This window comes from Passer montanus, unplaced genomic scaffold (assembly GCF_014805655.1).
Source record: "Passer montanus isolate IOZ18808 unplaced genomic scaffold, ASM1480565v1 scaffold16, whole genome shotgun sequence".
NCBI classification, from domain to species: domain Eukaryota; kingdom Metazoa; phylum Chordata; class Aves; order Passeriformes; family Passeridae; genus Passer; species Passer montanus.
In genome coordinates, this window is record NW_024363160.1 from 4,285,615 (window position 1) to 4,299,649 (window position 14,035).

Genomic DNA, 14,035 nt, shown 5'->3' on the forward strand with positions numbered 1-14,035 from the left:
GTAATATATTATTTCATATCATGTTTTATCATTAGAGCAAAAAAGGCTCTGCAGTATAATAAAATGAATTATTATTTTCTAGATCCCCCCCTTTTTTTTTTTTTTTTTTTTTTACAATTAGGCATGTAACAAACCTGTCAATAACTTAAATCATTCTGCATAGCAGCATCTTCCTTACAGCAAAATCTCAATAACAAAGAATGCAATGAAAAATCCATTAGACATAAGTGTAAAGTGTTAGTCAAGTTGACCTCGCTTGTTTGACAATGACAGTAGCATTTTTGTCTCCAGCATCTTTAACTCCATGGTTAGTACTAGTATGTTTCTGAAAATTTGTAGGAGACAATGCATTCTTGTTTGTTTAGGCAGTCACTCAGATAAATTTCTGAATGGCTGTAATCAATATCTAAAGTAGGTTCATGACTTCATTCAGCTTACTGAATTAAGCTGATTCACTAAATCCTAGCGATCATTTTACACACCATAATTTATATAATACTAGTGCCAAATAAATCACTCCCAAAGCAAAAAAAAACCATACAGTGTATCCTTTTCATTACTGCCACTTGCTTGAATTTATGGTTCCTGCATCTGGAAAATTAACAAAATTGCAGTACTGTGTAACTCTGGCTCCAGTACTCTAATGGTGCATATTTACTGTATATACAATTTAATTATTAAACAATCATATTTTTAATGAAATGCTGTGGTATGATTACCCTCAGTGAATTTTGCTTGTACTAATGGATCCACTCCTTCCATTAGCAAGATCATGTTTGAAATAAAATGGCATAAATGTATTTTAATCCACTCTAGGGAAAAACCACTGTAGGAAAGGTTACTCTTCGACTACTTCTGCGAATTAGTTCCTTATGTCAAATCATTATGCAGAAATAAAAGCTGTGGTCAGCCCACTTAAAATTCCATTTGAATCCTACTGGGAATGGAAAACCTTTGTACTATATTTCATACTCTGAACATTCTTTTGAACACTTACTAGAAGACTAAAATGTAGCAGTAATTTTGAAAGAAGGGAGAAGTATTATCAGATTCCAGCAAATTAGTAAAGCTATGGTTGGTTCTATTGTTTCACAGCTTCTCTTGGGCTGGAATTCAGAGGATTTTAAGAAGAAATGGATGATAGTTTTACTAATTCTTACTGATATTCCAATGACACTTCAATTTCCAGATAATGATTTACACAGAAAATGACATTTATTTTCTTTATACATTACCCAGATGTTGAGTTTAATTTCTCATAAAGAGGACTGTGAGCAACAAAAAAGTCAAGGCCAGACAGGGATTTCAAAGGGATCTCACCACAGGAAGGTGAACATGCTCCCCAGCTGGGGATGCTTCTAATCGAGGCACCACAAAAACATTGGGAAATAAAAAGATCTCCTCCAGTGTCTTAATCCCAGGTGACATAATTTGAATCTCTGAGGGCACTAATTGCTAGCTTTCCTGAGTATAGCTTCCTTGCTATAGTACAAATATCCCTGTTCCTGTTGGTCCTAATTAATGATGAGGTAGCAACAAAAACATACCTTAATGCACTGTTTTTTGCAATACCTGCAGCTACAGCAGTGTATGAGGGGAAGAAAGTTTTTGTCTCATTTTTAAATGTTGCCTGATAATTGACAGGAATGAAGGTTTGTACCACAAGCACTTAAACCCACCCATTTAGTCTTAGAACTATTTTGGTTTATGGTCTTGAAACTACTTAGTTAAGGATTTGTAATTTCAGCAACTTACAACAAACAATTCTGAAGCTACAGGCTCAGAAACAACAGGATCAAAATAACAAACACAGCATTTGCAGAGAGAAGACTGGTGTCACACACCAGTGAAACTCTCTGAAGGAATCAGCAAGCAAAAAAAGGTACAAATGATGCCAGAGTTAAGTGAATTTGGGAAAGTTCTTCAAAAAGGCTCCTCCTTGTAGTCTTTTAATTAAACTAAACTGTCACAGGACAGACAGAAATTATTTTCTGAATTTGATTAAGCATTCAAAAATATGGAGTAGGAATACAACTTTGTAAAGCAAGGAGGTTTCTTGGGACCCCTTAAAGTCAGTGATGATAAAAAGGTGCAAAAAACATTCTGGTGAGTTGGAAGGCACTACTGAATTCTCAGAATGACCGAAAATACAGATGATTGTGGCAGATCCCAAAAGATTAATGATACAGCAATGAAATGTCAGATGAAATTCAGTGTTGATAAATTCTAGGTGAGTACCCATAAGAAGCATAACCCTAACTAGCTTCATATGAGAGTGTGCATGAATGCTATTTATTGATACTATCACCAGCTAGAAAAGGGACTGTGGTGGAGAAAATTTCTATGGAAACTCAGCTGAGTGGCATTCAAAAAACCCCAAATATATTTGTGAACATTTATGAGAGGAATGAAGAAAAATAAATCAAACAAAAAATGAATACTACTGCCTGAATATACCTTAACCATGTAAGTCTTCCCATTCCATTTCTAAAGGAACATGGAAAAGATTCAGAGTAACAGGATGTGGCTATTCAGAGATAAACAGTGGCATTTGTAAGAAGGAAAACCACATGTACAAGGGCCCATCAATGAGCAAAGTGCATCAATAAGCAAGTACTTTGTGAAATAATGAGCACTAACGGGGATGAAAAAAAGGGGGGAAAACGCTCATTTTTTCGAAATAAAACCACTAGGGACCACTAAGTGAAGGCAGTGGTAAAAGAAAACTTTTTTTTCCCAAATATATAATGAAATTATGGCACTTAGTGCCACAGGATGTTGTGGCACAGACAGTATAAAAAGGATTTTAAAAGGGAATGAGCAAAATAATGGAGAATTGCTTGTTGACAGCTATTAAATAGGCTATGCGGGCTGTGACACTTGGCTTTGGCAGTCCTTAAGCTGCCGCTTGCCATAAACCATGAAAAGACAGGGAAAAAAATCACCTCCTGTGGCTCTACTGCTGTTCCCAACCCTCTGCCCCTTCCACTACCTGACCTTTAGCAGGAATACTCATCTCAAGTTAAGTAAAGTGTTTGTTCCCCGATTCACACGTATTTCCGTAAGGACAGACTCAGTTACAGGCTCTTTGGGATTAACACTTTGAAACACCTCAAGGTCCTTCCTTCTCTATTCTTCCTACAGCCTTCCTACACCTGCCCAAACCGTCTGGTCAAACAAATTCTGCAAAAAAATGTTATGGCTACACAGAGAAGCTAACAGCAGAAAACTCGAACGCTTTTTTAGGGCGGGAGGGCAGTGCAGGGCTGGGCAGCACCACCTGAGGCGATGGCTCCCGGCGGGCACGGGCGCTGCGTGGAGTCCGCCCCGGCGGGATCGCCCCCGCGGCCCCCGCCTGCTTTCCCTGCTTTCCTCGCTTTCCCCGCTTTCCCCGCCTCCCCCGCCGCGGGGCCCGGCCGTCACTCGCTGTGTCGCCTCGCAGGTCGGCGGAGCGGACGGGGCGGGCGCTGCTCGGAGCCGGGCGGGCGGGCGGCATGAAGCGCTCTCTGCTGCGGCTCTGCCGCTCCCGGCAGAAGGCCGCCGCCTCCAGCGCCTACCAGGGCGTCGTGTGCGAGGCGGATGCCGCCTCCGTCGCCTCGCAGGATGTCTTCAAGGTGCGTGCGGGCTGGGAGAGAGGGATGAGGGCGGAGGGTCCCTGAAGGCAGGGGTTATGTCCCAGGGAGCCGTGCCTCCGGGCACCCTGTCCGCAGTGGAGGCGGGAGGGAGGATCGGTGCGGGATGGGAGGCTGGGAGCGCCCCTGGCCGCGGGGTGTGAGGGCGCAGGTCACTGGTGTGGTGTGGCCCCGGCTGAGCGGCAAGGGAGGGGAGCAGGGGCAGGAGGATGTGGGTGGCAGGCTGCTGAGGCAGAGCTCACAGAACCCCTGGGCACAGAAAGAGACCCCCTTAGAGGGAAGCCGAGGTCACGATGGAAATGAATAGATCATCCTAGCAAAAATTATAGGAAAGAGTTTAGAAGCACTGGAACTGTATGAAGGGAAAGGGAACCATCGGTGCAACTTACACAAGTGATATTGCAGCCAGAAAGACAGAATATCTTCCCATTTTTAATAGAGATTAGGATGAGAAGTCATGTATTTGTATTGCTGCTAGGGACTCCTCGACCAAACTTTAGTGGAGCCTTTTTTAAGCATAAGAATAATTAAGCAAAGGAAGAGTTTGCTTACAGGATGGAAGTGTTGGATAAGATTTTTAACAGCAAGCTAAACAAATTTGACAAAGTTTGTAGGCAGGTTTAAATACCTCCTGAGGTCATTTCCATTCACATATGCTTGAATAACTTTGGAGATTTTTAACAGCAAGCTAAACAAATTTGACAAAGTTTGTAGGTGGGTTTAAATACCTCCTGAGGTCATTTCCATTCACATATGTTTTCTGTGTGCTAGCTGTAGACGTGAGCAGCACCTCTTCAGCATAATGTGGCTGGTCACTGGTGAGTGATCTGTCACCACAGAGCTGTTCAGGCACAGGGCAGAGGAGCTGCTGTTGTTTCAAACAGCTTGCTTTGCTGTTTTCAGCTAACCCAAGTGCTAGGAACACCTAATTAACTTCTTTCTTCCTTATTTTTTTAGTGAAACACTGCAGTATTGGCTGGTAAATCTTTCTTTGGTCGATAGAAATTATCATGCCACATTTTGTCTTACACTGAGAAATAAATCCAGTGTTAAAAGTAGAAAAATGTGGTCTTGATCAATAGAAATAATAAAGGTAGAATGTTAGATGAAATAGAAAATACTGGGCTCTCTAATAAGGTTTTTTGGTGTGTCTAAAATGTATAGACACTGCATGTGTAATTGAGCTGTTATTTTTGTGACAGTGGATTCATCTTAATATCTTTTCCACAATTATATCACATGTTTTCAATTATCTTTTTCTGATTGCACTATTGAAGCAGATACCAGCCCCATATTTGGCCTCAGTCTTGTAAATGTTTAAACACATTTGTAGCATTATTGACATGAGTAACCTCACTGAGGTCAGTGGGACTATTAAGCTGAATGAAGCTAAACACGTGCTCAAGCACATGAATGGGCTGCCCTTAATGTACATTTGCTTAAGGATGGCAAAAATTACTGAGTCTTTGACACTCAGGGCATCCTGGATAGCAAAGTTTTCTTTTTCAGAGGGAGCAGTGATTTTAGGAAATTCCCTTTTTTTTATTCTTTGCTTGCTTACACACCATTTGAAGGTTTGCATTACTTTAGATAAGCATTTTTCGTAATGGACATTTGCTTAAGGATGGCAAAAATTATTGAGTCTTTGACACTCAGAGCATCCTGGAGAGCAAAGTTTTCTTTTTCAGATGTGAAGGGAGCAGTGATTTTAGGGAATTCCCTTTTTTTAATTCCTTGCTTGCTTACACACCATTTGAAGGTTTGCATTACTTTAGATAAGCATTTTTCTGATTTTTTTCCCACCTAATGTAGTTGAACTGTTTTACTTTTTTATTCTCTCTTAATTTTGGTATTTGTTTCTTAAATTCCTGTCCATTCTGCTGCAATCATGTTATTCTATCACATTACTTAGAAATATGGGATTTTAATAGCTTTAACAAAAATATTTGGAGAATATCATAAAATAATAAACAGCAGAGTTTCTGTAGTGGGCTTTGGTTGTAAAACATAGTACCTGGAATGTATCAAGCTGTCAGTGGGCTCACTGGGAAGATACTGAGTTGTTTCAGGCTGAGATAATAGTCTGATGTTCTAAGCATGCTGCTGAAATTAAAAAATACATTGGTTTCTCTGACACAAAGAACATCACAGAAGCCCAATGGCTGAATTTGAAAGCCAAGAATACAGTATCAATCTCTGTAAAATGATCTAAAGAAAGGAATTTATCAAGACTATTAATTTTCCTCTCCATTGAATTCATTTTACATGGCCACTGTAAGAAAGAGTATATTTGTTTGAGATTTTCCATGGTGAAGGAAGGATCTTGATCTCACTACAGAAGAGAGAACAGTGCATTCAAGATGATTTCCAGTTTTGTTCATTTTGCACTGTTTATCATCTGGATCTCATATTGCAGTCAGTCACACCAATAACCAATCAGAGTTTCACTGCTGGCTCAATCTGATCAGGATTTGTGAATTTCTGTATGAACCCAAACAACTGGGCAGGAGTTATTGAGTGGTAACATGCCCACAAAATCACATTACAACATTGCTAGCTTCCTGCCTTTTAGGAGAATGAGAAAATGAGAATGTTTTTACCCAAAACAGGTTATTTCAGATGGAAGTGCCTGTAGGCTACGGAGCTTCATTAAGAAGAATCGTTCTGGGCTTACAAAAGTGGATGAATTAAATGCTACCCCACTGCATCACGCTGCAGAAGGAGGACAGATAGAACTCATGCAGCTGATCATAGATGATTCTTCCTATGAAGGTAACATGCATTTTATGAACTACTTTGTTTAGCGCAATAAGAAAGTTCAATAACCAAGATGTCCATTATCTCACTGAAATAGGACTGGTAAGTGTTCTCTCCATTTATAGATTCAAATATATTCCCACTGTCTGCCACAGTTCGCACTGCCTCAGGTGTGTTTTGGGTTGCTTTTGTTATGTAGGACTCTTTTCTCTCTAATGCAGTGAATCAACATGTCTTGCTTTGTTTGACACTCAGATATGTAGTCTTCAGTTGTGCAAAAGAAAACTGCAATAATTGAACAGAAGACTTGACTTTCTGTCTTCCTTACTCACGTTTTGTGTCTCTTATATAATAAGCATTGTGAACTACATCAGACTCCACTGATAGACTGTATGCTACTGAGTAAACCTACAATGAAACAAGCTGAAAAGTTTGGTTTTTTCCCCTATTAATGGCTAATCTAATTTAGATTATTCCGGATGAAATATATATGTTTTTTATTTTCAGTCCATTATTTGTGTCCTAATTTTTTAGGATATTTGTAGAAGTTTATCTTCAGTTTTCAAGCTCAAAATGTATGTTTAGGACAGACCAGTATTTTTATTACTGGTGTGAATTGATTTACTTTTGTATTCTAAAGCAGATACGGTGTTTAATTTTCTTACAGTTTGAAAGCACTAATTTGTTACCTCTTATTTAGGTTATTTGCACTCATTTATTCTGTGCAGTCTCTAAAGAAATTGTTGTGAAGTCAAATAAAATAGGAAAAAGAACAATCAAGGAGAGAGGGAAATCAAGTAACTCTTGGGTGAGCAGAAACATGTATAATAGTGGGCAAGAAATAGAGAGATGTTTCACCACTTCCATTCCTCCCACCAATACTGTATGTTCAGCACAATATTTAATTGATTTAACACAATGCACTGCATCTCATGAAATCTTTTCCTTTCCCTCTCCAAAGAAATGCGGTAGCACAGACCTAAACCTGACACTGAAGACACCTTTTTTTTGTTTCAGTGCAATCAGAACATTTGATTGATTTGCTTTGTTTTGTTTTGTTCTCTCTCCTTTGATCTAGTATTAAATGTGATGGATTCTTCTGGAAATACCCCACTGCATTGGGCCACAAAGAAAAACCAGGTTGAAAGCGTTCGCTTGCTTCTCAGCAGAGGAGCCAATCCAAACATTCTCAACTCCAACATGATGGCACCTTTGCACATGGCTGTTCAGTCCCTGCACAATGAAATCGTGAAGGTAGGCCTAAAGCTGCCTAAATATACACCCTTGATGAGTAGCTGAGGCAGCAGCCATGTGCAGAGCACCAAGGCCTTGTTGATATATGCCATATCTCCTCATGTGTTTTCTCTAGCAAGTATTCTCTAGTGTATTTAAAAAAAAAGAAAACAGATTAAAACTAATCAGAAAGTACAGATTTTAGAACCAACATTCTGATAATCAATTGAATGGTAGCAGAGCTAAATCTGCAATAAAAATCACAAATATACATTGTGATGAAATTACTAAGGTGTCCATGTTGAACTATGTTGAACAGCGATAGGTTTGAGAATTTAAGCAGCATAATTTTTTAACCATTTGTCAAAGTGCAGTGAGAATGTTTTCACTTCATATGCAGCACAGGGTTAGAATTTTAAAATTTTTTAAGTTCTTTAATTTTTTAGATGAGTACAACCTTACAATTGCAACACTTCCTTTTCGCTTTAAATTTGTCTCTTTTTCTAGTTCATCCATGCAAAAGAAAGAAACACATGTTATCTATATTCAAGACAAATAAAGAGTTCTTTGGAAAGGTTTCAGTGTCCCCAAATCTTTTACAAAATCTGTATTTATTATGAATTAAGAACAATGACATCTGAAATTAATGACATTTTTAAAATGGGCTTTTTATCAGCTTCTGTGCTTTGGTTCTTGACTAAATCTGTGCTCTCATTTTTTTTCTCCACTTTGTTGTTTATTCAAACTAATTCTTCCTTGGTTTTTATTGCCAAATTGCCTGAGAGTGATTAAATGTACCAGTACCTCTAGTGCAGAAAAAATAAATAACTGAAATTACTGAAAGACAATTAAATAAATATGTAGCTAGGGGAATAAATAAGCCAGTGTGGTCATTACAATTTCCAGATCCTTTGCTTCTCAAAATGTGCTGGAAGCAGTCATAGAGATAATTGATCATCCTGATAGTTCCGTGTCAGCTGTTAGCATAGGGACTAGAGCAGGATTTCAGGACTGCAAGGTCCCAGTTTTCATCAGGACCCATCTCCCCTCATTTTACTGTTCAATTGAGCAGATGTCGAATTTCAGATTCCAAAACATTGCCACTTGCCAAGGAATTTTCTGTTGAAAACTTCAGTTAAAAATCCTTATCTGTAATATGCTGCAGAAAACACTTTCTCCCATTACTGAGAAATTGTTAAATCAGACTTTAAAATACTTCCCAGCTATGTGCAGAGTTTAACCCAGTTACCTGGTTGCCCACTGGAAGGAACTGTACTTCACATGTGTTCATATCTGCATTTTTCACCAGCATATTTTGGCATTCTCCTGCATTTTTCCCCTCATCTGCCAATGCATTGTGGGCCTTTGGCATGTCAAACGAGGAAGTTGCAAGAGTTCTATGGGTTGTAAACAACAAAAATAATAGAATAGGCTTTTATTGTTATGTTTGACTTATGATTGACTGAATGTTTTCTTAAATGTTTAGGTTTTAGTCCAACATAGCAGTACTGATGTTAATTTGGAAGGTGAAGCAGGGAACACACCCATAATTGTAGCATGTTACAAGGACAATCCTGAAGCACTGATGCTCCTGGTAGGTATAATTATCCATCATCTTTTGAGATGATTCTCCCTACTGTGATGCAGAGTTATTCTGCTCCTGGGTTTTGTCTTTGTTCAGTGCAGGAAGGTTCATCATGGACCTAGAGTTCAACTGGCTTTGCATGGGTTACTAAGAAACTTTAATCTTTTAAGAGGGTGTATTATATCTATAGCTATCTGACTGGCCAACTTAAGGAAAAAAACTGATTTTGAAGGTCATAAGAACACAGAATGAAGCACATGCATTGTATGGCTATAACATGCAAAAGAAACTTTTATAAAAACTTCATAATACATATGTAACATTAAAAAAAGGAGACAGCTACTCAGGAGACTATATCTGTAATAGTATATTTGTTTGTCAGATTCTTCTGTCTGTCAATAAGCTGCATTGAGACATTATTTTTCAGATTGAAAATGGAGGAAAAATATGTAAGCCAAATAAAACGGGATGTATGCCTATCCATGCAGCAGCATTTTCAGGTGCAAAAACATGTCTGGAAATTCTTTTGAAAAAAGGTAAATACAATGTTCCCAAGTCGTGAGTAGCAATTTGCTGCTTTAGTTCTCAAATAACTGTGAAAACAAGCAATTATAACTGTGCTTGAACTTACAAGAAGTTATTGCAGTTATTTGAATGGGTGATTTATGGTGACAATTTTTGTATGATTTGCAGCAGCAAACTAGCTGCTTTCCTAAATGTATGTTCATCCATTGTTAAACGACAGATGTGACAGGTCCATATTTTGAGAGGGGAGGATATTATGGCACACTTAACATGCTTGTTTTGAAAGCCTTTATATCTTCTGTTATCTCAATCTCACTTTTAAAAAAAATCCATTTATTTTCATCTCTCAGGTGAAGAATTGGGTCACTCTGCTAAAACCCACATCAATTTTACCAATAATGGAAAGTGCAGTCCACTTCATTTGGCAGTTCAGAGTGGAGACCTTGAAATGATTAAAATGTGCATTGAATTTGGAGCTCAAATTGATCTAAAACAGGTAAAACTCAGATTGGAGTGAAATGTATTTTTGATAAAACCTAGCTATTTCTAAATCTCTGTGTGGTATGAAAAAAAGACGAGCAGATAATCATTGTTCGTTCTCTCTTCCAACGCAAAGCAGAGGGAGCAGCAAATGAAAGCAAGTCTTTGGTTCAAATCAGACAGAATGTGACATTTCTTTACACCAAGTTACATTGGGTCACCCCTTCTGAGAAGTGGGATCTTCAATCTGACCCTTTCTGATCATTCTGATCTTCCTCAGCCCTGCCTTGCCCTTTACAGTATCTGCTTTGTAAGGAAACACAAATTTGTGATACTGATGCTGCTTCCATGGTATAGTACTTCTGGTATAAGGGTCTGTGCCCAGATGCATTCATAAATAAACATTTTTTTTTAATATCTACTGCTAATCAAAATGTTTGCAAGGATGAAATCAACTCATGAGAACAAAACTAAACATAGTTTTGCTTTCTTTTACTGGTTTGATTCTTTGAACACACAGCTTTTGAATGAGGTGAGTTATGCTGCTGATTTTGTGATGGGCAAAACTATTTTGGGAATGCTTATGGCATTGTGGAAAAGCCCATTCCAGTGCATTCACCAAAATAGTCCTGCTCTAAAAATGAGAAAGTCAAAATCCTCAGGCATATATCAAAGCTGGTTAGTCCCATCTTGCTAAACAAAAATCCCATTTTGGCAAATACTGTTCTATTCATCTGCATATTACTTGATTATTTTATGAGTCTAGTTTGCATATTGTTTATAGCATATTGTTATTTTTTGCCTGCAGAAAAGTTGATTTAAAAATTACTTCTAAGAAGGATTCAATTTTAGGAAGTAAATGAAGTTTTAAAATAATGCATTTTCTTTATAATATAGGCCCATTTGTTTGCTTATTCATTTGTATTGGCCTAGATATGGTTTTCTGTATCTTTTATTTGCTTCATCTCCTCTATTAAAGGGTGCTGCATCTGTCTGGTTTTTAATTAAACTATAAAGTTTTTAAGAGTATAATTATCTCAAATCTTAGGGACTTCATATAGAGTGATAAGAAGCTTCATAGTAATCCTTTAAAACTATCTCTTTACTCTGTTTTGGTTTTGTCAATCTCTTTAGAATTCTAATATAGTTGAAGACTAAAGCTTTATTACTTGCATAGAAATTTAGGCATTTGTGAATTAAAAATCTTGGGCTGGTTCACTAGTGTGTTTAATAGATTGAAAGTTAGGTTTCTGAGGTTTAAATATTTGTATTTTTTCTTTTTTTCCTCTTTTATAGAATGAAAAATGCACAGCACTTCATTTTGCTGCCACCCAAGGAGCAACAGAGATTGTAAAGCTAATGATGTCATCCTATGCTGGGGAGGAATCCATTATTGATGCTGTAGATGGGAATAAGGAAACATTGCTTCACAGGTAGGAAGCTGCTATGCCAGATTTCACTATGAATGTGCAGCATGATGTTCCTAGTTATTCCTTGTGTTTGGAGCACAATATTCCACAATATTTGGAACTTCTCCGTGGTATGGGAGATGGTTGTAGTGCGGTATGGAAGAGGAAAAAATTTGTTCAGAATGTTAAAAATCTTGCTGCTGATACCAAAATGAAAACAGCTGCAGTTATCTTGGAACCATGTCAAGGAATGGTCAGACAGTTTGCATTGAAAATTTACTCATTAAAGTTGTAGGGGAACAAATTTATGGAATTGTTATAATCTTTTACAATGTGGAAAAATGCCTTTATATAATCACTTGATGTTCTCCAAAAAAGGAGTGAAAAATAATATGAACTGTTTAAAAGAATATTTTCCTTTCTTTTCAAAAAAACCCATATACCTGATCAGGTAAAAGGAAATGTTTGTACACTTCTCTGTGATTTCAAAGTCGCAGAGATGGTGTTTGTGTATATCATAATCCTTAAGATTTGTAGTCTTTTACACTCCATTTAAACCCAGAGCACTAGACTGTGGAGAAGCTTCCTAAATCCTTTGTAGCAGAAAGATACTTAGTTAAACATGCTTGCTCCCAACTCTGTGGAATATAATGTATTTCCCTGTCTCTACATTTTTTGCAAGATAGGTATGTTTCACTGCATTTAGCTGTAATTATTGGTCAGTGTTATTCTACAAGTTTTACAGTATGAAATAAGTGGTAGAGGCAGTGGAGATGATTGTTCTTTGGACACAGTATAAAGTGGAATGATTCAAAGATAATTGAAGATATTAAAAGAGTTTGTTGTAAAATTAGGGTAATGTTTGGGTACGCTTGGAAATGTTACCATGGAAGAACATGATTATAAACCAAGTGATGACAGAATGCCAAATTGAATTGTGCAGACACATGTACTATTTAATAGATAACTGGCTACCTTATCTCTGAAAATTATTGTCCTTGAAAAAAGCTTGGTAAAAAGATCAACACTATTTTAGTCCCTGTGTCTGTGAAACAGTAATAATTATATTAGTAAGAATCATCAGGAAGGTAGAAAGTCACCCAGATGTCTCAGAATATGAAAAAAAAAATGGAGTAGGAATGTTAACTTGTTGAGAAACAAAGCAGCAGTGAAGTATAGGTAGCACTGGATGCTTTTGCAATCCTACTGTCATGTTTCCAACTAAATATTTTATAAAATGACTTTGCTTTCTCTTCAGTCACCTTAGAATTTATTTTAGCGTTTCTGAAGCATTCAGTATTAATGTGTGGCTGGAAAGGCCCACTATAGATAATGGAGGCATCTCTGCGTATTTGGAATTATGACTTGATGTTTAAAATATGTCTTTTGAGCAATCAGTTCTAACTATAGTACACCCAATGTTTTATTACCTCTTCTAATGCTAAGGCAACTATTATCATTTGAGATACAGTACAACCTTGGAACTGTCCTTCTGTGTTGCTTATTGAGTCAAAATATTTCGCAGAGGTCTGACTTGTGAAAACATTTTGTCTGTGTGTATTTACTGTGCTACACTATCATACTTTAATCAGTTTTTTCCTGTAATACATAATTCAATGACTTACTGTAGAATAAAACCTGAGAAGATTCCAAATGTATAGACAGCTTTAAAATATTTTTGGTAAATGGAGTAAACTTTTTATCAGTATATTTAACTAATGCTACTGACTATGCTCCAAATGCCCAATTTATACCAATTAGTTTGTTCATATTTTTTCAAGTAGACTTGCCTGCCACAGTCAGCATCCACATTTAGACATTGCCATTTTAACCTCACAATGGCATTATTGCACAAAATACAACCAAATTATTTTTGAATAATGAAATTAATTTGAGGCTCCAGGCATGCTTGGAAAAAACTGCATATAAAATTTATAGAATTCTGTATTGACTTTGTGTGGCACACTAAATGATCTGACATAAGAAATTACTGCTTCTCCTAAAAGCTGATGGTAAAATACCTGTTAACCTGTTAAGATCTTTGTTTCCTGCAGTGAGTTTTGAATATAATAACTGAACTGAACTTAGTTTGAAAAAAGAAATCCGTGCAAAAATATAAAAACAGTGTATTAAGATGAATTATGTAATAAGGGTATACCTCTGTCTCTTTATTTTAAAATTGATTTATTTAAAAATATTAGAAAATGGAGAAGAATGCTATTCCTTGGCTTGAAATGTCTTTGTCCTCTCTAATATTACTGTATTTTTGCATTTTTCTCCACAGAACAGCACTGTTTGATCATTATGAACTGGCGGAGTATTTGATTTCAATGGTAAATATTTAATCAAGCAACACGTTTAGAGAGATTATTGCTTTCTACATAGAGTCTACATAGAGAAAATCATAAAGTAGA

At 37.1% G+C, this 14,035-nt stretch overlaps 1 protein-coding gene across 1 annotated transcript in view; it reads left to right on the plus strand.

The window, feature by feature from the left end:
• The first annotated feature begins 3,443 nt into the window (after positions 1-3,443).
• TRPA1 (transient receptor potential cation channel subfamily A member 1) overlaps positions 3,444-14,035 on the plus strand; it is a 31,664-nt gene continuing 21,072 nt past the window's right edge. Inside the window, exons 1-8 of the mRNA XM_039702914.1 lie at positions 3,444-3,614; positions 6,242-6,404; positions 7,468-7,643; positions 9,109-9,216; positions 9,635-9,743; positions 10,083-10,228; positions 11,509-11,645; positions 13,906-13,954. Of these exons, the coding sequence (XP_039558848.1) occupies positions 3,495-3,614; positions 6,242-6,404; positions 7,468-7,643; positions 9,109-9,216; positions 9,635-9,743; positions 10,083-10,228; positions 11,509-11,645; positions 13,906-13,954 (1,008 nt within the window). The 5' untranslated portion in view covers positions 3,444-3,494. The remainder of the gene's footprint in view (positions 3,615-6,241; positions 6,405-7,467; positions 7,644-9,108; positions 9,217-9,634; positions 9,744-10,082; positions 10,229-11,508; positions 11,646-13,905; positions 13,955-14,035) is intronic.